We start from the raw sequence: 26428 nt of genomic DNA, 5'->3' as shown, positions 1-26428 counted from the left end.
AACAGAAATCCTGTGAAAATAGAGAGTGGTGGTTAGAGTGTTTTCAATAAATGCTGCTTGCAAGCCACCAAACCAGAAAATTAATAAACTGGCTAAGAAACAGTAGACAAGGTAACCAGGGTTCTGTGAGCTCATGGCAAGAGGATAAACACTCCTGTGCAGATGTCCAACAGCAAGGCATCTCACTTTGCTCAGAAAGACTTGGGACATTAAACAGTTATCAGGTAACTTTTGGCTGCTCCCAGCCTGAGATGAATTGCTGCTTTTTCCTTTGAGATCTGTCAAGTACCTCACATTCACACAAGAGGTAAATACACTGCATGCAGCTCTACAGGAATGTCACAAAAGCTCGCTCCATTTGTAAGGTTATTTCTGTTTGGTTATGTCTAAAAGACAAAAACTTCAAGAAATTATTTATTCAGAAACAAGGTATTAGGGTCAGATAATCATCCAAACATTGCTTTATAAACATTTATTTGCTCAAATAAATTTTCTTTCCTTCTTCTGTCTGCATTTATCTATCCTATTACACAGTCTCCCTATTTCTGCAGTGTTCCCATCATCAAAGATGCATTTTATTGCTTTGGAGTCTTCCCCTTACATGTTCATCCATCACCTCTGGCAAGAACACTGTATTTAAAAATTGAGAACTCCTTTTATGAAATATGTAATTATGGCTCTGTTGCAAGCTTGTTTGCCAAAAGCCTGTGAAAGGTTCCCAAGCTCAAAAAATATATTGACTATGTGGAATTGCAGTGCTCCAAATAGTATATATCTTACTCCCTTTCCAATTTGCTTCCACAAAGGTTTTATTTGTAGGGCCAGAATCCTTATTTCTAGTAATTCAGTTAAAATAAACAGTGTAATCCTTCCAGGTACTGTAGTTCCTGACTAAGATATCTCTCAACTTATCTAAGGTATAAGAGATCCCCACTGGCCCTGTGCTCTTCATTTGTCACTCCCTGCATCACTGCATCCTGTCTGGTCTTGGTTCAGGGTGGATCTTTTACTGCAAGCAGACCCCTCCACTGATAACTGAGATAAGCAGTTGCTTTCTAGGCATAACATTTTTCTACATTCCCCACAGAAATACAAAGAAGATAGAGAGCTCTAGTTCCATGTGTGAGGGACTCATGTCCTTTTTGATTCATAAGCCCCAAAAAACTGCACATAATCAATCTGAACAACAGAACAAATGCACAGAGAAAGCATGAAAAAGTCTACTTTACAATAAAAAAAAACTTTACTAACAAATGCTCTTATTTTTGTCCCCTCAAAAGCTTTGCAATTGTGTAATGTTACTATGGAGCTTGATAAAAAGTAGTAATGTTATGATAATTTAAAATCCTTTATATGGAAGGAAGTAGAACCCAAGTGATTTTATGTATCAGTAGCACAGTACTTAACCTGCTCTTTCTGAAAACAGCAATCATCAAAGTTGGAAATACTTCAGTAAAGTGCTTGCACAGCCCACCAAAAGAAACATTAATATTGTGCACAGTAGTCCAAGCGCACAATAATAGACAGCAGCACTTGAAAAGGTCACTGAGAAACAATAAAGATGTCAGGGTTTGGGAAAAGAATAAAAACAGGTAAAAGATGAACTTTGAAACTGACTCCATAGAGAAACATGGTGGAAAAAAGTGAAGCCCCCCCTCTTCACTGCTGCGCCCATTGCACAAAAACGGATGATCAGAAGCAGAGGAGAAAGGGCAAAGAAAAGACTGGAACAACCAACTGACTTTAAAACACAAAGCCACTCCCACCATCCACCTCTGCATCAAATCTCACACCTATTTTCACTTCTCTTTTGCAACAGAAGACTTCTGAGCAAACCATGAGATACCTTGTGATAACCTTCATCTGCATTACAAAGCTCTGGGATTTGCTTTAATTCTCTGCATTAAACTCAAAACTTAAGAAACAACCAAGAAGAGAGAAAAAAATCCAATAAATTCTGTGCAAGGTGGCTGAAGCTACAGATTTTTAAGGAACCCTAAAGCTACAGTAATGTTTCATTACTTGAAAACCTCTTTTACCACGTGTACATCATGGCATCAATTTGAGGATAGTGCTGGGTATCAGCCTCCTTTTCCTCCAGCTTGTGTTTACCACTGCCTTGCTTTAGCATAAACAAGACTTTCTTATGGTAACTGCATCCCTTACACAACAAGAAAGAATAGAACAGTGTAAAATTCACAACAAATACAAAACCAGGCCTTCCCCAAGCTGTGAATTTGCTGGCTGAGAAGTAGCAGTCCTGGCAGAGTCCCCTTATCTCACTGCATGACTCCAAGAGCTCCTCCATCATTCAGTTATAGGGAACATCAGCTGGGTTTTGTGACTGCAGATGAAGTCATGCAATATGGCCCACAGGAAAAATGGTGGTTTTGCTTGTTTTTTTTTTCACTGAGAGTGCTGAGACACTTCAAGAAAGGCAAAGGAAGCACCAATGAATCTGCTCCCCAAAAAGCATTTTTCAAAGTTTTTCTGATCATTGTTGGCCAAGAACAACTGTGCCTTTAAGTAGCAAAAGGCTCTATCACCATTATGACTTTTTTTTTTCCTCGTTTAGAAATAACAGCTAAAGTTAAATCCTGCATCTATTGTCAGAGGAAAACCTGGTAATGTTCCCTCTTATCTTTGCATTATATATTTAATTTCATTTCCTCCCAAAAATATCTTCATGACAACAGTTAGATGTGCCGTAATAAACTTACATAAGTTTCCTCTAACTCCCAAGCACATGGGCCTCACATCTATCTCAAGCATTTACACTGCTTGTAACACTTACTTTGGGTGCTACAACACTGAGTTCCTATGAACTTAGGAAAGTATAATTTGGTCCGATTGCTATTTTTAAACCACAATTAATTCATTTCCATAATGCCTTTTTGACTTTTTCCCTACAATTTTGCTTAAGACACACATCCAAAAAAACTCTTAAAAATCACTCAAACATTTGTGCACATTAGGACCATTATGGGGCATACAATTTTTCCTTTTTTGCTTTTGTTTTTGTCAGTGTGACAATTTCTGCTTGTAAGTCCACGGGAAATACAGGTTTTTCTTTTGTAATGAGAAGATAATAAACACACCAAGGACACTTGGCAGAAACCAACACTAGTAGTTCCCCATCCAGCATTCAGATACAAATAAAGACAAATTGGCCTTTAGATTGTATTTTTCTTTTCAGCTTTCTGCCTCTTTTTGAGTGAAGCAAAAATCTCCTGTACTTGGAAGAAGCTGATGACCAGAAACCTCAGTGGGGGAATGCAAAATAAAGTGCCAAATGCAGGTTGAGTGCCTGAGCTGAGTGAATTAACACAAAATAATCAACATTGTATGAACAAGTAACTACAAACATTCAGCCAGAGCCACCTTTCCCAAAGTGCTTGTGATTGCTGCTGTGAAATAAATGTTTTTGCTGCTTTTATTGCAGATTCCCCAAGTGATAAACATTGATTCTGCCTTTCACTCACTCTTTTTAAGATATTAACATCTCTCCTTGCTCTCTCTCTCCTATCACCAGCACATCCATCTACGTGTAAACCATCCCCTCCTTCTGCATAATTCTCCCACCTGCATTCTACTTTTACAGGGCACCAGTGAGCACCACAATTGCCCCAAACTCAACTAAAACACCCAGCAACAAGTTAGGGTAAATTTGTACTCAGATTGAAATCATGCTGGTAAGAAGGAAAAAACCATAAACTTGCCTTCAGCTTTGCTTAGATTATTTTTAAACAATACTCTTTATGTCTATCTATCCATCTGTCCAAACAGCTGATGAATTTTACATTTAATTTACTCTTAGGCAGACAAATGTTATAGAAGACAAATTTGTACAAGGTAAGATAGGTGAAGACTGAAGAGTCTCAAGGTAACTCTAAAAAGAAATGTCAGGAATGATGTGTTCCAATTCCTTCTGCAGAGCTAGAAAAGTAATTTTAAAACCTGTCTTTCTATTTCATGTTGAGCTTGTATTTGGAAAAATTTCATCTTTGGGAAACAATTGGACTCAGTGCTGATGCTTACATTTACAAAAGATTCTGATATTAGGAAAGACAAAAGAGGATATGAAACCAGAGATAGGTTTGAATGGAATGCAGATTCTAAACCACAGCATGCTGAGTAGCTGTAAGCCAAATGCCTCATCTATCAAATCTCTTTCAGGAGGTTGTTCAATCACCACTCCAGTTTTGTTACTGAATTTATATCCCAGAATTAGATCTGGAAGGGACCCCAGGAGACCAGCTTGTCTTTCCCTCACCCAGAGGCGCATCAGCCACTCACCAAACTTACCCATCATCCTAACAGGTGCTTTTCATATTTTTTTAAAAACCCTCCTGTGATAGGGGCTCCAGAGGCAGCTCTGACTGTTGTGTCAGTGAAAAACACCCCACTGCTAGAAAGTTTCGCTTGGTGTTTAGCTCCGCATCCCACTGCTAGAAAGTTTTACTTGGTGTTTATCTGAAATCTCCTTTGCTGCCATTTAAGCCTGTTATTCCTTATTCTGCTCACATGAACACAGACAAGTTTTATTATTTTCCTCTCAAAGCTGTCATTTTACATATCTGTATGCCATTATCATATCTTCCCTCTTTTCTTCTCCAGACTAAATAAATTGGTAAAATTCTTCAATGTTCACACACAGCTCATGTGTTCTAAACCTCTGACCACTGTTGTCTCCTCCACATTGTTCTTGGATTACAGAGCCCAAAATTGAACTCAGGGCTCCAGCTGCAGAGCAGAATTACCACATGGGCCTTACACACAACATTCCCAACACCTCAGCCAGATGTTTGTCCTTTCTGCAAAGCCAGCTCTAAACACGGTGTCTGACCAACACTAATCTGAATCCCTGCCTTAAACTGAGCTGCCTGGGCATTCATCCCTCCCCTTTCTTCATGGCTTTCACCATTCCCCCAGACACAGAACTTTGATCTCACTGCATTGGCTGCTATTTTTCACAGTTTCTTCAGTTCCTCAGGGTAAGTCTGAACTCTAGTTCTGTGTCCTCTGAAGTGATTATAGCACCTCCTTGCAAGGCGTGTCCCAGACATTTAAGAAACATCCTTTCTCCTCCATCATCCACAATGTTAATAAAATGAATGACAGCCTCTTGCAGACCCCATGTAATCCCTGGGCTTTGACAGCTACACTTCACCCTTAATTAAAGCCGTACCCACCCTTAATTAGAGCTGTACCTACCCTGGGTTTCCCTGCTCACTATGGGCATATTGAGGGAGGACACATCGGAAGCTTCACTCAAACCCAGAGGTCATTAACAATTGTTAGGCTTTTTTCCATATGCATCTCCAAGTTGTTTCCAGCTGTCCTTCCTCAAGCCAACAGGCTTCATTTTGCTGTTTTCTTCCTTTCCCAATTCCAGTTCTACAACTTCGTGTCATTCTACTCCAAGCTGTCTTCTATCACCTGCATCAAAAGACAGCTTCCAAGAGCTTGCTGGGCAGCCCTGTGCATTCACTTCCCAGAATAATACATGGTAGACAAAGTCTCACATTTCTCACTAAGTACTTCAACAATTGTAGCTGCTCAAAAAACCTTTCTCAAATTTGACCTCCACTTGTGTTATCCGGTTAAGAATATTTGTGGCAACAGTGATTTTACTTTTTCAAAAATCACTTGCTATTGAGTAACTATTAGTCAGCAAACTTATTATGGTAAGTTAAATAATAAGAGTTGCCAAAATAATAAGACATGTCAATGAGTATCTCTGCCAGTTTGAGAACATTGCACAGTATTGGAAGATAAAATTTACCCTCTATAAAGACAGCCCAGAGTAAAACAAGAAACACAAGTTTTCAGATCGATGTCAAGTGCCTTTCAAGACAGCCATTAGACACAGACCTGAACTCCTTCTGCTTGTTTTAATTAACACCTTTCATCTTGAAGGTCCTTTAAACAGGAATACTGCAAAATAATCAGTGCAGTGACTTCACAGGGAAAAGAAGTGAAATCTATGTGGCCACATCAATTTGTGCGAAGTCTAAATTGGTATTTAGCCTGTATCGAGAGACTGGCCAGTTCACCAGGAGTTTCATGCGATGCTCAGAAGGATATGATCACATTCTCTGCCCAGTAAATACTGAGGGTTAATAAAAACTAAGACATGTACAACAATGCACATGCCACACATTTGACTTGTCCTGCTTTAGCCAGAGAACACACCGTACACATGCTTGAGCAAGAGGCTGCTTGCTGATTTGAAATGGTTTGTTCTGCATAATAAATGGTATTTTCAGCTCTGAAAGAGACTCTGCTACTTAAGAAAACTGTGTGTCTGCTCAGGACACAGCCTCTATTGCTGCACCACAGATCTGCACCACACCTGCAGGAGATGCAAATCTGCTTGGGAGCAGATCCAGAAAATGCTGCAATCAGTTGAAGCTGGCCTTTGTTTCAATCCCATGGAACCAGAAATATGGAAGCCTCTGCTCAATGGCTGTGGCACAAAGTGGTTGTCAAGGCAGCTGAGCACACAGGGAGAGAAGGCTGCACGCAGGCAGACGGTCATGGGAATCTGAAGACAGGATGTGATAGATGGAAAACGTGCCAGAGCCACTATCAGGCAGTTTAGCACTGAATTATGTTGAACAAATTCTGCAAAATCTGTCTTGCTTTGGAGAACTATGCCAAGTACAGTGCACTTCTATAGCAGTCCAACTATGTCACCTTCCTAGAATGACTTTCCACAAGTAGCTATCTGTCTCCTGCTGTCAGACTGCAGAGAGCCCTGGCCTTCCAAAGAGCTCACACCAGTCACCTGTACCCAGAGAACACACTTTTTATGGGAAGAATTAGCATGTTGGAGATAAGGAACTCTAATAAGTTACTAAAATCAATCTGCCACTCTGTCACAAAAAAAACCACTTTCCTACTGTCTATGAAGCTGTCATACCAGTTGATTTGTCAGAGGGACATCTCTCCAGTATCCTTTTTCATGCACCTGCATGGATTTTTATGCAGTCATACACGTGCACACCCACACACAAAGAAGAGTATTTGGTTGAATCTTACTCCCAGACAAGTACCAGAAGAAAAGTAAAATTAAAAGGGTACTTTGGAGGACCAAGAGAGGCAGACTTTGCACTACAATTGTGCCCTGCAGGTGGCAATGACTGTGGCAAAATCTGCTTTCAGCACCACTTTCCCCAAGCACATTTCACAGAAATCCTAAGACAGAAATGAACAGCAGGACCAAGTGCCTGATGGAACATGCCTTGGTAGTGAATTAAGTGCCACTCTCACTTTTCTACCCTGACAGGAAGCCAACAGGGGTCAGGGACTCTCATCATCAGGAAACTGAAGGGGGTATCCAATGTCTTGGATGGGCAGAGCTCATAACTCAGACCAAAACTGAAAGGAGATAAAATGATCATAGGCATTAATAATGGGATAAAGCAAGGGTGGAAAAAAGCACTATGTAAGTCAATTCACATGCATGTGCACTCCCCCTCTGCAATTACATTGGCAATAAAAATTGCTGTTCCATTACAGGGACAGAAACAGCTGCCAGGGTCTTGAAATGTTCTTTTAGGCTTTCAAAAAAAGCCCAAAAATCTGAAGTCTGGCAAACATGATTAAGGGAATGGAGCAGCTGTCATACAAGGAGACCCTGAGAGAACTAGGATCGCTCAGTGTGGAAAAAAGGTGACTTGGTGGGATCTTTCCGTCCTGGATAAATACCTGATGGGGGAAATAAGATGAAGTCAGACTCTTCTTAGTGATGTTAGTGGAGAGGAGGCAAGGGCACAAATTAAAACACAGGAAAATCCAATTAAACAGAAGAAGACAATTTTTCTTATGGTAAGCAAGGTCAAACATTGGCACAGCTGGCTCAGAGATTGTCCAGAGTCTCCATTCCTGGAGATATTCAGAACCTGACCGGACACAGCCTTGAGCAGCAAGATGACTCGGCTCTGAGGAAGGGACTGGAACTAGACTTCATACCTCAGCCATTCTGTGATTCTCTCAAAAATAATAATCCACAGGTTCTGCTGCCCTGAATAAATTCAAAATCGATTGCTTGTAATCATGCTCTTAAGCCCAGGCTTTCATTTACAAATTCTAACATTTGAACATTTTAAGAAAGCTTTCCTACAGTAACTAGGAATACCCACAAAGTGGAGTTAGAGTCTTTTTGGCAGATGTAAGCCAACAACTGTAAGAAGGTGTGAATCATTCTAATTAACTCCATGGGTTCATAGCAGGGAAGGTATATAAGGGCAATTTAAATGCCAACATTTCACTGCTGGTCACTTCAGTGGAAATTCAGAGGGTTTGTGTGTTTCATAGGCCCTAAGGCCTAAGGGTATTTTCCAGGGTGACAGAAGTGGCAGTGATCCCACACACAGAAGTCAAACCCTCAAGGTGTCCCTTTATTTCTCAGTGTGCTTACAGTGGTTTCATGGTGATGACCCAAAATTCAGAGCTGGTTGCTCTAGAAGGCTGCAGAAGTTTATTTTGCTGCAGAGCACAGGAAACCAGAACAGAACACAAATACTGCCAGAAAACAGTGAGTATGAGCACTTCTGCTGGTTGGACTAAAAGAATTCTTGCTATCTACTTTCTAGATGCTTGGAGTCACAGAAAATTACAACATCAAGAGCTAAATTGACCTTAAAGCATCTTTCAAAAGGAATTAGGAAGGAAGATACATGCAAACTCATACTAAAGTGGCATCTGCACAACACCACCACTGTGATTATTTATCATATTCAACCTAAAATTCTAAACCTTCAGGAGGTATTTCCCAGCTACAGTAAAAGCAGAAAAAACAAGATTGTGGGCTCATGGGCATACCAGTCTCACACAAATGCTGAAATTTCACATGGTTGAAGGATACAGCCTCCCTTCACCCTGCTCACATCCCAACATTCACACAAACTATTATAGGGAAATAAAGGAAAATTTAAAAAAAAAATGAAAGTAGTTCACTACTTCCCCTGATATGGCCACACAGGTGCTGGTACTGCTGTGAGCAGAATGTGCAAAGATGAGGCCCTGGGAGCAGGCAGGTTTTCACCTTTTAGTATTATTGAAGTTACAGTGGAATTACTGCTCTAGAGAAGGGGACAGTGTGAGTGTGAACAGTAACAGGAGAAACCTGTACACTTGCAGAAGTCCTGCAGTTCCAAACATATTGGAATCTTTGTTACACTTATTACCTTAGATCAATAAACATAAAAAGTGGCTGTTCCCACTAATTGTATCATCAATAAAAGAACAACTAACAGTGCCAAAATGCAAAATTTTTGCACTGTGTTTTCAAATTTCTACTGAACTAAGCACCATGTTGCTGATTCTGGATAATGCTGAAGAGGAGGCACGGCCTGTCTGTCATCTTACAGGTCAATGCAGAGTGTACTCACACATGGCAGATGAGGCTCTGATGCATTTCAAAAAGGAGCACAGAAGCTTTACTGGCTTTATTTCACTGAAACAAACCAACAACCAGTAAATTAAGCTGTGGCAAAATGAAAAAAGAGGGCTATTCCTGGACTACAACTCCCTAAGACCTACATCCTCTGGTTCCAAAAGTTTATTTTAGTCATGTGAAATTCATTTACCATCATCAAAATTACAGTGTTGCAAGTAGTACTAAATTCTCACAAAAAGATGGATTTAAAAATAAAAAATGAAACCACTGCAGATGGGATAGTTTCAATATTTGGCACTGACAATGCAAACGAAGAAGAATACCAGGTCCTTGGTAAACAGGAGAGAAAATAATGAAATACTATTATGCTACACACAGGTATACATGGAGAAAAAATACTCCCAAAAAGCCATGGCTGAGGTTTTCACTACTATTTATGAACCATCCAGAAAAGGAATAGTGACTATCACTCATCTGGCTTCCATGAAGGCAGGTTTGATTTGCAGGAGTCAATAAGATGGTGGAAAACTATTAGAATACATTAAAGACTAAGGGTCAGGATCAGCAGCATAAGAGCAAGTTTTTAATTTATCCAGTGATCTGAACTGAACCATATAGTCTGACAAAAACTATTCTGTCAGAAGAATAATCTTATAAAACAGAAGAATAAAATGTCATTTTTTAAAGTGACTGTTCGAAAGAAAAATTTTACTTTCTTCTCCCTACCTTTTGCCAGATTAAAAGAGGCCACATTCTTATAGGGGGCAGCTGAAATTATTGAATTGATTTGTATATGACTTTGAATTAGGTATTATTTTGATACTACGGTAATTTTTGAGCAAAGTGTGTTTGGTTGATGTAGATATCAAAACTATTTTATTTCCATTTTTGAGTAAAAATGCAGTTATTTGGACAGTAAGATTAATGCAGAAAAGTGCAATATACCAATATGATTATTAACATAGAAAATACCTTAAAAAGTGAAAGAAGCGATTCCCCAAATCTAACCAGGAAATTTGAACTACATACCCTAGGAAACTCTGTCTTCCTTTCTCAGAATATTAGGAATTCACCATGGATTTATCAGGGAGATACTGTGACTTCTGCGGGTCTGATGAATCCCTTTCTGACAGCTGTTGGGAATTTCATTGTTATTTCCTTGAATACCTGAATTAAAATCAACTCTCCTGCCTGCAATACTGCTTCTGATTAGAAATACTCCACCCTTTTTTCAGGCCAAATCCATCACAATATCATTATTTATTTTGGATTTTTCCCCCCTCCACAAAATACCCTGATCAGTGCATTGCGTCCACACATCTTTTAATATTCTTTCCTAATTATTTCATACTCCTTGGGGGATCTTATCTAATCAATGCCCTACAAAGAGTGCTCTGCCACTTAAATATCCAAATTTGCAATTTTCTTATAAACTGGCTATAAAGTGAAGTGGTTTGTGCAGAGGAGGCCACTAAGCTTAAGTCTCAAGAACTGAACTTTGGACCCATTGTACTTAAAAATCCTCTTTAATAGCTTCAACACACACACATACAAAAACCACCCAAACAAACCAGAACTGCATTGATAAAAGCAGTATCAATATGCAGAAATTTCAGAGTACTACAGAAATAATCTTCAGAGCTAGAATAACAAGTGAAGCAGTTCATATTACAAGGTCATATGCCTAAGAGCGTAGGAACAAGAATTTCTGTTGCTGAAATCATTAGCTGAAATTATAAAGGAAAAGAAGAACATGTTACTATTTGACCAGCAAGAGAGACACCAGCATGTTCTAGTTACAAAGGCTGTGATTAATCAGCAGAGGCATTTCCAATATGCACTCAGAAGATTGCAGGCCACTGAAAAACTCAGGGGTAAAAGCTTCTATGAAAGAGCATATATAGCTCTGACTACTCATATTTGCAGAAATTAATACCCCTAAACAGAGGCAGAAAAAGGCTGGGAAATGGAAACCCTATTGTGCTAAAAGAGACTGAAAGACATTGGTTGGCTCACTTTCCCAAAATTAAGGCAGGATTTGAGGAATGTAAGATGGCACGTCAGATGGTGAACATTGCAAGGGAGAAGAATTATCAAAGTTGAAGGACAGCACTGGTGAAATAACAAAAGTAGAACTTGCTGTGAATAAATTCAGGCTGGAAAGAGTGGTCCCAATTCTTCAAAGCAGTGAGCTTCTGAAACAACATCCTCATAAAAATAATACAGATGATGGGGTTTAAGATGGAGCTTAGTAATGAATTAGGTTGCATAATGTTACCCAGTACAGAAAATAACTGAATTTCACACATGAAATATCTTACTGTCCTATGTTCCTGTGACTTTTCCCAATTCCTCTGCATCTAGGGTGCCAAAAAGTCTGCAGGCAGAAAGTTGGCAGCCACCTGTTTTGGTGCTCACTTGAGAAGAGACAACTGCATATGTGGGATTCCACCAGGGCCACTGGACTGGGAATTCCTTATCATTTTCTTATGCTGCTCTTTTCTGCTTCTTACTGTCCTGTTTCAAGGATGGAGTAATCCAAAACAAATCTCAAGCGAAAGCATTTTTATGTGGGAGACCACATACACACTTCCACAGCATTTTCTGTAACACTTTCTGTAGGCCTTTCAAAATGCTTTGTTTCTGTTCCTTCATGCTGCTCTTTGAAGAAATAAAATGTTTTCAGAGCTATCAATAGCACTACATAGGCTATTTCTTCTTGCAAGGCAGAAACTAATAGGAAATTTACATGTGGGAATTCTGTTACTCTTTTACATGAATGTAATATTTGTAATAGATTACAAATTTAAATTACATTCTTGGTGCTACTGTGAAGTAGCACTTCAGGCCCAAGAATTTTTTGCAAAGCTGAGAAAAAACAACAGATTTGGAATTATATGAGTTGTTCCAAAAATAGAAACATAGCAGAAACTGGCATTTTAAAATTTTCAGTATGCTTGCTACTATATATCAGAATCTTATAACCACAGAGCAATATAATACACAGACCTACCAAAGTTCCACAAAACAGATTATGGAGCAGCACAAACACATAAAAACCCAGTTCCTCAGAAGCCATTCTAACATTCTAGGATGATCTAACCAACAAGACACTTAACATCTTTTAAGAAGAAGATCAAACATGTCACCAAAACTCACCCATACTTCTAGTGGCCTCACTTAAAGGGAAGTCTTAGAGAGAATTAAAATTCTTATGCATTTATCTCGGTATGACGTTAGCCTTGCTGCTAGAGGCCATGTCCTCTGAGGTATTGAGCCCTGCCTGAGGAGGCTGTGAATTCTCATCTTTCATCTGGGCATATGAATATTCCATGTTATGCCAAGGTCAAAAGCCAGGATTGAAAGTGCTAACCTGGTTTACATTTTAATACTTAAAAGCACCACACCTGATCTGGGTCTCCTCACCCAGAGGTACAGAATCCACTTCTTCCTTGCAGAAGTGTGTCTGTGCACAGCCTGGAGACCCTTGTTCTTATCCTACATTTTTTTTTCTTCTTGCTATGCATATTTACCCTTCGACAGCATCTAGCTCTTACCCTCATCTGCCACTTTGCAAGCTGTCAAATGACTATTCAAGCATTAAAAAAAATGAAGGGTCTGTTAAGTTGTAAATTAAATGACAGTCTATAGCTGAAAATTAGCAGTAACGTGCCCAAAAGTTTATTGATTGCTAAGAAAAGGTGAATAACCCCCCCTACAGCTGACTGTGTAATTACTGACCTTTAGAACCCCAGAGCTATTAATTTAAGAACAGATAGCAGTGAACTAGCAAACGAGTTATTTTGCAGCAGGACAGTGAAGGCACATATCAAGTTTTTGCATGTGTTCAGTGCGACCTTGAATAGCATTATTACATGCCTGTATTTTCCATTTTAATGCAGAATATAACCCAAGCTATATCTGGACATAAAGTGCCTGTCAAGTAGTTCAGAAAATCAGTGGGAAGGCACCCACAGACACTGTGGTCTTTCAGTATATTTGAAGAACTCCACATCCATCCAGAAAGGTTCTAAATTACTGTTAAAGGTAGGAAAATTGTATTGCCAAGCTTGTTTTTGGCAATTTGGCAAATTGCCATTGCCAAGTGTATGTCCTGCAAACATTTTCATTCCATACTCCACAGATGGAGATGGAAATGCCCAGGAACAGAAGAACAGCAGACAGTAATTCAGCATCAGTACAGAGGCAGACACACACACATAAAACACCCTCACCTCTCTTGATATTGTTAAATTTAATCTGCTATAGACTATTACACAATTCACAGAAACAGCAGCCTAAAGACTATTAACACAAATGCTCCAGCAATATTTAACTTCTCTCTTTTTCTTCTAAGTAATAAGCACTTATAATAATGGAGAAATAGCTGCCTTTTGACAAAGCAAACCATAATTTAAGAGCATTGGTCTGGTGGTGGAAATTTTCTTTCTTACAGTAAGAAAATTTTAAAAAATCTGTTAATTAGAAGTAATGAAAGAAAAAGGTATCTGACCTGGTGCACACGTCCTTCCATGAAGAGTAGTTTCGTTGGGCAGGAGATCTTTTGAGTTGGAAGTAAATGGTGATTGTCTAAATGTGTCTTCAGAAAAGAAAGGGCTATAGGAGAAAACAAGATGCCTTTTTTTAAAGAAAACAGCAGTTAACAGAAGAAGTAGTAAATATGATTTTTGACCTCAACATCTTAATGTTGTACGAAATACCATCTTGTTAAAAAACCTGTTTCACTTACAGAATTCATGCTGAAAAACAGGCAGACCATAAGGCAGTGTGCTTTGGTAAAATTGCATTTCAGAGTGAAAAACTGAAGACCTAGCTAACATCTGGCTTTTAGCTAGATTTCAAGATCTTACATTTACTATATCACAACACAACATGGATCATTAAAATTAACACTTCAAAAATTTGTATTCCATTTTCATATCTGGAAAGGGAAATCAGGAAAGGTAAAAAAATATTATTATTTAATAATCGGAAGAATACAGTAGTTATCTTTAAAACAGAAGTTTTTCAAATATTAGATTAAGATGCTGAATAGTTCTATTCTGACATGGCCTTCCATGAATGAAACTACCTCCATTTGATTTTTAAAGCAGTTCATAAATTGAAAGGGTGCATCCCAAAGAGTATAAAGCACAAGAATTACAAGCTATATGATTTCAAAAATAATATTTTGCATTAGTTTTAATTAACAGGCAGAAAAAAAGTTAATTTCAATAGTGAAATGGCATCTTTGTCAAAGTATGTTTTCTGCTCAATTAAAGACCATAACAAACAACAATTCCTTGTCTGCAGGACAGTCAGACATCAGCAAGAAGTACATAAAAAAAACCAAAATGGAAAACTACAGTCTTTCTTGGAAAAATGCTTTCTATGGGAATGCATTCCTCCTGCATGCAAACTATCAATTTCTTCTAAGCAAAGTGAGAATCAGTTTTAATCTGATCTCTCCCAGACTGAGAATCCTTAACAGGCTGGTGTATAGTGGGTGTTTTAAAGGTACAGGACAGGAGGCCAGACCATTTCTGCAGCCTTTTCTTACCCAGGAATAAAATCCAAGAATCTTTTCAGGATAAAGGACCTACTATAAGGTCTTACAAGGTGTTGCACAGTGAGTAGTCCTCAAAGAAGACTGAAAGTACGTGCCAGCTGCACCAAGCTGACCTCACCAGTCCAGATAGCCAAAGTTTCTCTCCAAAAGGCATCACTTGCCTGTGTTTTCCCTCGTGCACTTTTTCTGCAGAGAGTGAACAAGTCACTTGTATCCTTAGTCAATCTCTTCTGCCTCAGGAAAACTTCTGGATAATTAGCTGGCTTGATTATGAAACACTTTTGGCAACTACATTCTTTTACCTTCCTATTAAGTTTTTTGGACATTATTAATTTTGTGCTGTTCCATATGTGAGTTAATGGGATATTTTGGTATTTCTACAAAAGTCTGAACACATCCATAAACAGTCAACATTAGGCTGTGCTGAAGGGGAAAGTGTGAAGTTGCCCCAAACCTAAACCGTTTGGTGAATGCAAATATCTGAACAATGCAGGATTTCTGGAGAAAACAAGTGACCAGGATAAACCAAAACAGCACCAACGTACATGTGCAAAACTTAACTTCTTCCAAGACTCATACTCCCACTCAGGGGTGACATAATACAAAACAGACCGACGCTGTATAAAAATATGCCATGATTTATTGCAACATTCTTCTCACTGGTTTAATAATGATTTGAAAGAAAAACAGCAATAAAAAATGCTTTATTACTATTGTAACTCTTGAAAATCTTGTAATCCTCTCAGGTTCCCATGTTTGCCTTCCTGCTTGTGCCTTAGTTTCAGTCACTGGGACACTGCTCACTGCTGGTTCTAAGCAAAACAGATGGTGCAGGGCTTATCTATTTCAGGTTAGGCCATAGATCATGAGCAGGTACTGCAGGAGGCCACATCGTGCCATATCCCAAGGATTTCGTTCTCCTCCACTGCTGCTGGTGAATTACAGAGCCATCCTTGGACACCTCTTTTCTGCTTTCCTCTAGAATGGCAGCTGAGTCTCTTCAGTGGTGGGCCTATTCTTATTTCCATTTCAGCAGATACGTCCTCCAATTCCCAGTGCAAAGTATGGAGGGAGGAGCTCCTGCTTCATAGCAAGAAATTACACACATTGTCCTTAATCACTGTGTAAAGTCCTTTCTGATGAAGGTTAAGCTTTAGGATATTTTTTATTTTTCATCTGGTTACATATTTCCAGTTTCATGGCTACACAGTTCTCTAGATGAAAGAAACTTATCTTGGCATCTTTTGCTGGTGTACTACTTGCTTCCAGGTCACTCACTTCTGCACTTTCTGTCTTCTCATCACAGATGGCAGGCTCTACCATCTCACTCAGCCATCTCACTGTGAGGAATCCTTGCCAGTTCTGGCTGCTTAAGCAATGTCACATGGAAGTATATGCTGGCAAAGTCCAGGGGTACTCACAGGAGGAACAGCAACAGATAGTTGACGGTTATAAATGTTAATAACAAATAAGACAGCAAAAAGTGCTTGTGTACCCCATCTTGCTGGGGTTTGCTGATTTAAGCCTCACCAGTGCCACAGCTCAATCTTTGTGCTTCCCAGCTACTCACAGGTGGACAACAATGACCTCACCTTGGCTCTCTGCAGCTCTCAGCACATTTCACACAGCAATTGTGATTCAAATGCCTTTCTGTCATTATTCCAGATGTGGGTTGGTGAGCCAAACTGCATCACCACATTTTTTCTTAATGCAGTCCAAGTGCCTCTATCCTCCACTGGCTGCTTCACCACATTCTATTTTCGAGAAGGCATCATACCCTTACCAGTAAAGACTTCCAGCTGTTTATTTGGTTTGGGGTGTTTTTTTTTTTTATTTTGGCAAGGTCTTTCAAGTCAATCTCTTTGAACTCGCAGGATTTAGTAGACTGACTCACTTCCCTCTTAAGAAGCTCTCCTCATTCATGTTTTCTTCTGCTGATAAATAGGCAAGATAAGAAAAGCACCCAGAGAAACTGAACCAGGCACTCAACATTTCATGTCCTGATGCATAGCAGCCACTGTAAGGATATCTCAGTAAAGCTCAACACAAGTTTAACAACAGCCAACTGTGCTACCCTCTCAAAAATTGGCAGCCAGAATAAGGGCAAGTTATCTTTGAACTGCCCTCAACCTTTCCAATTGGAATTATCTTTGACAGATCCAAAAGTAGCTCTGGATTCTCACACCAGTCCTGCTAGTAACATCATGAGACATTGAAATCTATTTTCAACTATTTGTCAGCCCATCCCTGCAGTGCACCCTGGATGGTTAATGAGTAGTTGGACAATATGTGCATTTCTCTGTTTGTATCTCAGGCTTATGCTTTTTAAGTAGCACAGAAAGGCTGTGCAGGCTGCATATCTGACAAATTCCCATACTAGCAAACATGGGAAGCATTCACTGCAACCAGAAGCCAAAAGCTCAATTGAATTATCTTTCAACTTGTAACATCAAAAAGTCCCTAATGTACATTTACTGAGCTGGTCAGTTTATTAAAAACAAGTTATTTATTGCAGCTACCATGAATGAATTGGACAGGCCTAGAAATTTAAGTACAATGTATTTCAGAGACCTTTTCTTTGCAACTGAAATGTTTTTCCATTCTGCCTGGGCAAAGCTGTTATAAGTTAGCACTGAGAACTTCTATAAAGGGTCTGCAGATGCAAGAAGCTCTTACTCTATTTTGAATGAACTCTTCATCACTTCAGCATGCTCAGTCTCCAACCCATCCACAACAATTAGGGAACTTTCAGGTAGGAAATAAATATATCCTTGCCAATTCTTGCCTACTCCTCCTACCCTACCAAGGGCTACTAAGTCTTTACCAATTCCAGCTACCACTTACTGCATAAGAGACTTAAATCTTCCCACAGGGACACCTCACCTTGCTGCTCATGGATATGTAAACACCTTGTGGGCTTGTTCTCAGCCACCGTACTGCAAAGTGCACATTTCTTTAATAGCACAGGCCACAACAGGATTATGTTTTTAACTCCTGCTTAGTTGAAATTATTTTAATAGTGTATCTGTAATCTGTAACACATTTTTTTAGCACTGTCTTACAGTCTGACTTTTAAAAATTCATCTCTAGAATGTATTGAGATGGCAGAAATACTAAATTGAAATTTTTCTAAAGAAATCTAGGTAGACAGAAGACAATCAAAATCACCTCTTCTTAAGCTGGTCCATGTCTTAAAATCCAGTTGTCAGCCTGGTCTCCCCTCAAGCACTGCAGGTACCATGCAGTTTAAGTTTCAGGTTTTTATTGAAAAAAATAGAATAAATAATTCTTAAAATGATGTGTGACTACTTGATCAGAGGAGAATGGAAAAAAGCCCTTTGGGCCTTTTTGACTTATGAACCCTAAGCAATCAGATCTATAATTGTAGCTTTTCAGATATGGGTTCCATTACTCTTGGAAATATCTTACATTTGTACTGTCAGGTCCCATTTTCAGGAGACAGATAGGTTTGAGCTCACAAGGCAAAAGGAAGCAATGCTATTTACAGTGCAGCTTTGCAGTAACCACGGGCTGTACTTACCTGGCTGTAGTTCTGATGGTGTTATCTTTATTGTGGTTGTGCTCTTTGCTCACCTTTTCTGCAGAGGAACACACATGAGTTTTGTGATTAGCATATGTCATATGTTCTCGATCAGATTTTATTCAGTGGAACTATTTTAATACTTTCAGGTAACAGCATAACCCAGGGTAATTTAGGGTAAATGGTTCCAGCATGATTAGAGAATGGGCAAGACTTTATTTAAATTAACACCCAACAAGTTTTTTCAGCTCCACACATCAGTGTTAGAGCTCCATGCAGAATGTGCAATGCAAGTGTTCATTGAGCACACTGCTGGTCCTTTGTGTGACAGATGAGGTTCACCTTCTTTGCCAAGGGAAGCGGGCAGTGCAGCCCCAGGAGTGCTGAATCTTGCAGCCACTGGCCACTTCAGCCAGGAACTGCCATCTGCAGATTCCCCTCTACAGGGACCAAAGCAGTCGTCACAAATTATTTAATTAGCTTTCAAAAATACAGGAGCTGAACTCTGGCTTTTCCAACCCAGTTGAAATACTGTGAACCTGACCTGGCTGCCACAGTGCTTTAAAGCATATGCAAACTATGGGGGACATTTGGCAAGGCCTCTGTGTTTCAGCTGTGATGGTAGGAAGGGTCTAACTCCTATTAGTTTTCAGCCCTGGTGATCTTACAGTTTTCATAGAACTTTGGGATTACATATAAAAATCTCATTTTGTTCATTAACTTCAGCTATTGAGCAGTTGCACTGGATTTACCTGATAGCTGGAAGAGCAGCTCAGATGCCATCTTCACTGATATGTCCTGGCTGAACAGATTTCTCTCTGGGAGCACACGGCCTCCTTCGGGTGCCTTCTGGATGTGCTCGCTGATGTCTCGCCCCAATAAAGTGCTGTAGCCAACGTTTTGGCTGGGTTGGCTGGGTGACACCAAAGCCTGCGAGTCGGGGATGTCAACTTCCATCGGCTCTTCCTTTATCTTTACCGTCTGGGTTTCCTTGAAACTCTCAGCTGCAAATATGTATTACAAAAAAAAAAAAGAATAAACAACCGCCATAATTATTTAATTAGGCTGTAATTTTTCAGAGTGCTCAAAGCAGAAATCACAATTACCAAGTTATAATTTGCGTACCGCATCCCTGCAAATGGGAAGGGAAGCAAGCAGCTGACAGCCTCAGTATTCTTCTGCCTGTTATAAATAGAAGCAAGCTCTTGAAAATAATTTTTCAAACTAGAAAGCAGAAAACAGTTGCATATTTGCAAATATGAGAGTTACATCACTTTCTATGAATAATGTGTGTGTGATGACACACCAGTTACTGAGGCTTTGTTCCCATTTATTAAATGAAGTTGCAGCTCCACACAGCTCTCCTAAGGTGGGCACTGAAGGCCCCTTACAAACTCCAAATTATTCTGTATCAGCAGAAGTACCAGCACCAACAGTCAGAAGTATCAGTAGGAGGATAGGGGCAGAGGAGGAAACCTCATCTTCTCCTCTTCCACTCTTTTTATGGAAAATTCCAGACAACCATGTGAAGAACCTGTTTGTTACACCTGCACAAGCTTTCTAGATGAGAGGAGTATTCTAGGTCTCATGCTTTTCTCAGGGCTGACAGATATTCCCTCATACATTACCAGGTCCATTAACCTTAATGAACAGTTTTCTTAAGTCTATATCCCCCCCCTCCTTGCCTTCCTCTCCAGTGTCCCAGATCTAGCAAACAACACCATAGTCTAAAAGCCAATTTTCAGTTCACTTTCTACACTTGGGATTCTTTGGGAGTTGCTGAATTCTTTGGTTTGGTTGGAAGGTAAGTGATCATTTTTTATTCAGAATGAAAGCCTTGAAATCTCAAAATCAAGACTCCAAGGTAATTTGTTTACTACACCCCAAATACCTATACAGACCAGATTCAGACTTTCTGCTGTGAAAAGAGAGGTTGAAGACCTGTAGAATTTACTCTCAATTTAGTTTCAGAGAAAGAGGATGATTTTTTTTTTTCGTAATGATTTTCATTCTGAGCGCTTGTGAAAGGGCACTGGTATCATGGCAGAACTCCCCAATAAGGTGTTACTTCTGCTGGCTGGATGCTGACCAGAAACTCCAGAGACAGACAACATAAAAAAGGCAATAAGCCTGCATAACCAAGAACATAAATAAATGCATGAACAGAGTTAAGTACTGGAAGGGACACCCAAGCAAGGAATTGTTGAAAAAAATTTTGTTTTCTCTGTTTTTCCCATCCTCTCTAGCTCATGTGTGTCAGCTTCACAGATTTTATTCCAAGTGTTAAAGATTCAGGCCTTTCATTTTCAATTACCCAATAGTACAATGGTTCTCAGAGGCACCAAAACATGGCTTGGTTATCCCCAAAAATGTTTTCAACTTGCTCAGCTGGTTGGCATCATATTGTCACCTCCAGCAAGAGATGGACGGAATCCCTTTATCATGAAGGCATAAGCATTCTACCTAAAATTAAACTGATATGTATCACCAAGTTCTTTTTCATTACCTTGGTTTTTGCCTCTCTCCACATTCCAGGAGCAGAGAAAAAGTGGTTTTACTTCCCACAGCTCTTAAAGAAAAAAAAAATTTGAAGCCAGGAGATAAAAGCCACTTGGATATGTTCCAGGAACAATTTACATGAAGTGCTTTTAATCTTTTCTTATGACATTTCTTGACCTTTAAAAGACACATATAAACATTGATAGAAATCTATCTACTATCCACAGATGCATCTCAGACTTCAGAAATTTTTATAGTGAATTCTCAGCTGAAGACCAGTTAGAAATATCATAATGCTTTTTTTGTCGTGTTAAGAAGATTTTTCTCTCTTTAAAATTTTGTTTAAATCTTCCATTACTCTCTTATTATAAAACCACAGAACCTTGCATCTGTGTTTAAAAGTGTAAAAATAGCATGCTGTGCATTGAAAGTGAACACAGAGCAACAAAGGAACGCATCAGGTAACAGTGTCAATCAAAAGCTCAGGTAACTCCACAAACAAATGAGTTCTTCAGATCTCTGACAGACTGAGCTCTGCACCCAGCTGCCAAATTTAGGTGCAGAGTGAAGCTGACCTTTGTTGCTCTCTCTTCTTTTAAAATATTCTTTCTATTTCTGTTCCTGCTCCACACAGTTTAATTCCCTGTCCTGCAAATGCTTTTGTATCAGACAAGCTGATAGGACCCCAACTAAGGCAAGAGTCAAGCAATACCAGTGACCTTCTCTCCCTCACCATCAGTGAGCACTGCAATTGCCCTAACTAAATCTACATATTTGATCATTTCCTTTGACCTTTATCTTCCCAGCTGCACCCTTTTGATCTGACAGAATGTCCCTGCCAAATGTGAATTCTGTCATACTCTAAATCCCCAAAGCAAACACACAAAGAGAAGGCTGAAGGAGAGTTTCTGATAATTTTACAAGAGCTAATGAAAGGGAAACAGTCAGTCTGTCCCACAAGCAGGCATAATCACAGGCATAACCCTGCTGTGCTAGATCTTGTGCTGGCAAAATACTGTAATTAAGGTTATGCCCATACCTGTCTCACCATATAGGCAGTCAAACTCCAGCTTCTCGAGGATTATTTTCCCTTCTGTGCTGTTCATTGTGGAGTAAGGTGATAGCCCTTATTTCTTTACATAGGTATCTCACATGGTTATAGCGCAGCCAAAGTTTTTGAAGTCAATTACAGGTACACAAAAAGGTCTCCTGCTTTAAATAATGAAATAATTTTAACTCTTAGAGCAGATCTAGTAGATGAGCTGGTTAAATAATCTGCAATGTATGAGAATATGAAGTTAGTGTGAGAGTCAGGTTTTTTTCTTCATGTCAGATTTCTATAATAGCACAGATTTCAAAATCTGTGAGCTAAAAAGACTCAAATAAGCTCAAAAGAATCCAAACCATGATCTCCAAAACACGGTCTGCTATTCATTCAAAACTAACCTGGGTGGAGCTCAGAATAAAAGCACAGAAGTGCTGAGACACTTCATAGGGCAAAAGATGAACTATATAATCCAAAATGTCTTTCTGTTAATAAGTTTGTTTACAGAAACACCTTAACAAAACAAGAGAAAACTATTGTACATGGATGTACTTTATCAAGCCACAGAGATGCTGTTTCTTTACAGAGCAATATAAATTTTAATCATCTTATATATGAAAGCCTTAATGAATGTCATCCTAATCACACTGAGTGAGACAACTTTCCACATCAGATATGAAAAATAGAGTACTGGACAAGCTTGTTCCAGGAAGAAACAATTTCTTCCACAGTTTCCAGGTTCTCTGGCATTCACAACTGCAAGGAATCACAAAGTAGCGATACTTGCTAAACGAACCCTCCAAACCTAGAACAGCAGAAACAGAACAATACTTGTGCTACCTAAAAGCTCAGGTACAACATTTAGCCCTGAAGGCCTGACAGTATCATCTCTGTAAGGTGTAGCAGTAAGAGCAGTTCTGAAATTTAGTCTCAGACAACACTGTTCTACAGCCTAGAACAGAGGCTGACAAGTTCTAGAAAGACCTTATTTAATCTCGCTGAAAGTTGGGACTATCACAATCCAGCTCCAGCTGAGCACAAGTCAGCAAAGTGCCCTTTGCTGTGGCATCCAAGGCTATTTCGGGCCACATTATCAGGTCTGTAGCCATCAGGCAGAGGGAGGAGATTCTTATACTCTGTTCTGCATTCACAAGGCTGCATTTAGGGTATTGTGCCCTATCCATGGCTCCTCCAGTACAGGACAGACACTGACATCCCTAGAGCATGTTCAGCAGAAGGCAACCAAGGTTTTCAGAGGGCTGCTTCAAGACAGAAGAGAACAGCTGTGAGAACTGGGTTTGTTCAGCCTCAAGAAAACAACACCAATGGGACACTTTATTGCTGTCGACAGCTCCCTAAGGAATAAAGGGAAGGTGTAGAGAAGCTAAAGTCAGACTTCTCATAAGTACACAGTAAATGTATCAGTCAACAGACAAGCTAGAACATGGGGAATTCTATTGATACATATAGGAAAAAGAATTCCCATCATGATGGGGAGACACTGACCCTCAGTAGCCTGCCTGATTTGACCTGCTCTGAGCAAAGGTCTGGAATAGATGACCCTAGAGGTCCCGTCCAAACAAAATTATTTCATGAACCTTCTGCACTAGGCAGGTTCATCTTGCAGAACTTTCAAAAGGAAGACAATGCTTGTTCTAATGCAGCACTATTTTTCTTAATGTCCACTCTGAACTTACCAAACTGCAGCTGGCAGCTGTTACCCCTTCTTTTACCATCTGCCAGCAGGGAGAAGAGTTTAACTCCACTGCTTTTCCAAGTTTCCTTCAAGGTGCAGGCTGCAATTAAATTGGCCTTTAGTTCCCCTGTGCCAGACTGAACAGGCTCAGTTCCCCCAGTGCCTCACAGCACAGGGAAGCCATGACCTGATGGACCTGATCAGAAGGTTGGAACACTTTCCCTATGGAAACTGGCTGAGAGACCTGGGGTTGTTCAGCCTGGAGAAGGGAAGGCTCCAGGGAGACCTTACAGCAGCCTTTCAAGACTTAAAACAGACTTGTAAGAGAGGTGAGGACAGACTGCTGAGCCTGTTGTGATAGGACAAGAGGCAGTGGCTTTCACCCAAATGAGGGCAGATTCAGACTATATACAAGGGAAGAATTTTTTACAATATGAGTATTGAAACATGTTAACAGGTTACCCAGAGAGGTGGTAAATGGCCCATCCCTGAGAATGCTCAAGATCAGGTGGGACAGGGCTCTGAGCAACCTGATCTTGATGAAGATATCCCTGCTCATTGTTGAGAGGTTCGACTGGAAGAAGGATCCCTTCCATCACAGGCCATTCTGTGATTCCATGAATCACTCACATTCTCTGGAGGAGAGACTGAACATACCCATCCTAGTGCAGCATACTCTGCTTTTCCCATTATTTGAGATAGAAGTCAAAGGTAAGGGATAGATTTCATAAAAAACACAAGTCATGCTGTAAATATTGCTTTGGCTGGCACAACAGCTGTCCAATAACCTTGCCTTGCCAAAATCAAATGAATACTTGTTAAATCATTCCTGTTTCTTTCAGCCATTTTATTTAAAACTTTACCCTGCGACTAAAATTCTAAGTTGCTCATATTTGCTGAAATGCCCATCAGCTTTACAAATCAACTTTATGAATCAACTTAGAGAAGAAAGCCTTTCCCACATGTCTCATAAATTGGACTCATGTACCAGTCTCCACAATGAAGCAGACAGGGGTAACTAGTGGGTCAACTTGTACCAACTTCAAAAGCTTTCAGCACGGAGAATCAGGCGTTTTGTTATGCTAATTGTTCTGATTTGCTAGAAATAAACATGCCCTAAAACAGCTTAAATAAAACCTCAGAGGTAAGGAACAGTTGGCAAGCCCTGAAGGTTCTGCTACAGAGACACAACAAGGAACATCTGACATTCCCTAGGGCGCTGTGCTTGATGCTGTATTTTGCTAGTATTTTTTTCAAACTGCTGTTTTATATAAGACAATGTCAATGAATCAATGTAACAGGATCCAACACTAAAAAAAAAAAAAATTAAAAATCCTGAAATGGCTCATATTTATTAAAGTGGAACCTCTGAACTCCCATGTTACAGAATTTTGCAACTACATGCTGCTTCACAGAAATGCTATCCAAGGAAAAAAAATAGATCAAATTAAACCCATAGACTAATTAGAGTTGTGACAGACACCTGCTGCCCCTTCCATTTAAATGGTAGGATGATGGTGCTTACCTGCAAGACCCCACTTAAAGAACCTGGTTAAAACAAAAAACCAAAACAAGAAAAATCCACTTGGCTAGTGGCAGGGTTTAATCTGGGATTGTAGCTTGACGTGGTTTGCCAATTCTCTACTTCCCACAAAGAGAAAGTCTTATTTCGGATCATACATGCCCCCACTTATGTTCTGGGCTCCTTCAGAAGTCCCAAAGAACAAAAGACTTCCCTGTATTTTCCCTTTTCTGCCCATTATCAAGGCTTTCTAAGCAGGGATGAAAGCCTTGACAGCTCTCCTGCAATCAGTCCAGGTGCAGGGACTCTCACGAGGTACCAGCAACAGGAATCTCCAAAGACAGCAGCCTAACTCTACACTCACACTTTCCAGAGCAGTCCACAATGCTGTGGAAAAGAAATATGCAGCAAGATTAGTTCTGAGCTTTACCTTATGCTAGAATTGTACCCTCATTCTTTTCTCCTTGTTTTACTCTTTTTAAATAGTTGATCTAATCCATGTGATTTCAATTAAATGTATGATAGTGTCAAAAAAAAAAACCAACTACAAAGCATGAAATACAAAATTACCATAAACATTTTAAAGCAGATAAAGGCTTAATCAAAAAAATGCCAGAACCCCATCACACCCCTCCCCTGTAATAACCAGTTGTTCCAAAAGAGGAACTATCATATAATTAGGTGATAATAAATGGAGTTGATCAGGAATGCTTTTGGATTCAATTGTAGGCAGCACTCACTTTGTGTGCTGAGGTCATGAAGTAAGTCTGCACTAATTGCATGTGCTGATAACCCAGAATTAAGACTCTTTGTTGATACTGGTGTATTACAAGAAAACACTGTGTGACCTGAGGATTGAAGAACAAAAAATCCAAAGGAATCAAATAGCACAAACATCATGCACTTGCTTGGGCTAACAAGGAGATGCAATACATGGGGAATTGACCCACAGAAAAAAAAGAGGAGGAAAACCACCTGACTTACATTCAAAATGAACACATCTCAAAAATAGGATATATCTGAAATGAAGGCAAATGTGATTCAGGCAACACTTCTAAGAAAGACAAGGACATATAAATGTCTCTGGGTAAAATATTACTTAAAAAGTGCTAGTACCTGGGATAGATTTTATACACCTTCACCTATATGT

General features: G+C 39.6%; 1 protein-coding gene across 3 annotated transcripts in view; it reads right to left on the bottom strand.

Annotated features, from left to right (window-relative positions):
- The window catches only part of ZNF827 (zinc finger protein 827), a 100611-nt gene that overhangs the window by 18657 nt on the left and 55526 nt on the right, over positions 1-26428 (bottom strand). For all 3 annotated transcript variants that reach the window (XR_009277536.1, XR_009277535.1, XM_058837515.1), the window contains 3 exons: positions 19269-19520; positions 18517-18574; positions 13920-14023 (listed from right to left, as the gene is read on the bottom strand). Coding sequence is in view for 1 of the 3 variants with exons in the window: in XM_058837515.1 (XP_058693498.1) it covers positions 13920-14023; positions 18517-18574; positions 19269-19520 (414 nt within the window). In the remaining 2 variants the exon portion in view is untranslated. The remainder of the gene's footprint in view (positions 1-13919; positions 14024-18516; positions 18575-19268; positions 19521-26428) is intronic.

Source organism: Poecile atricapillus, chromosome 4 (genome assembly GCF_030490865.1).
Source record: "Poecile atricapillus isolate bPoeAtr1 chromosome 4, bPoeAtr1.hap1, whole genome shotgun sequence".
Taxonomy (NCBI): domain Eukaryota; kingdom Metazoa; phylum Chordata; class Aves; order Passeriformes; family Paridae; genus Poecile; species Poecile atricapillus.
Note: the sequence above shows the minus strand (reverse complement) of the source record. Positions and strands in the feature narration are given on the sequence as shown.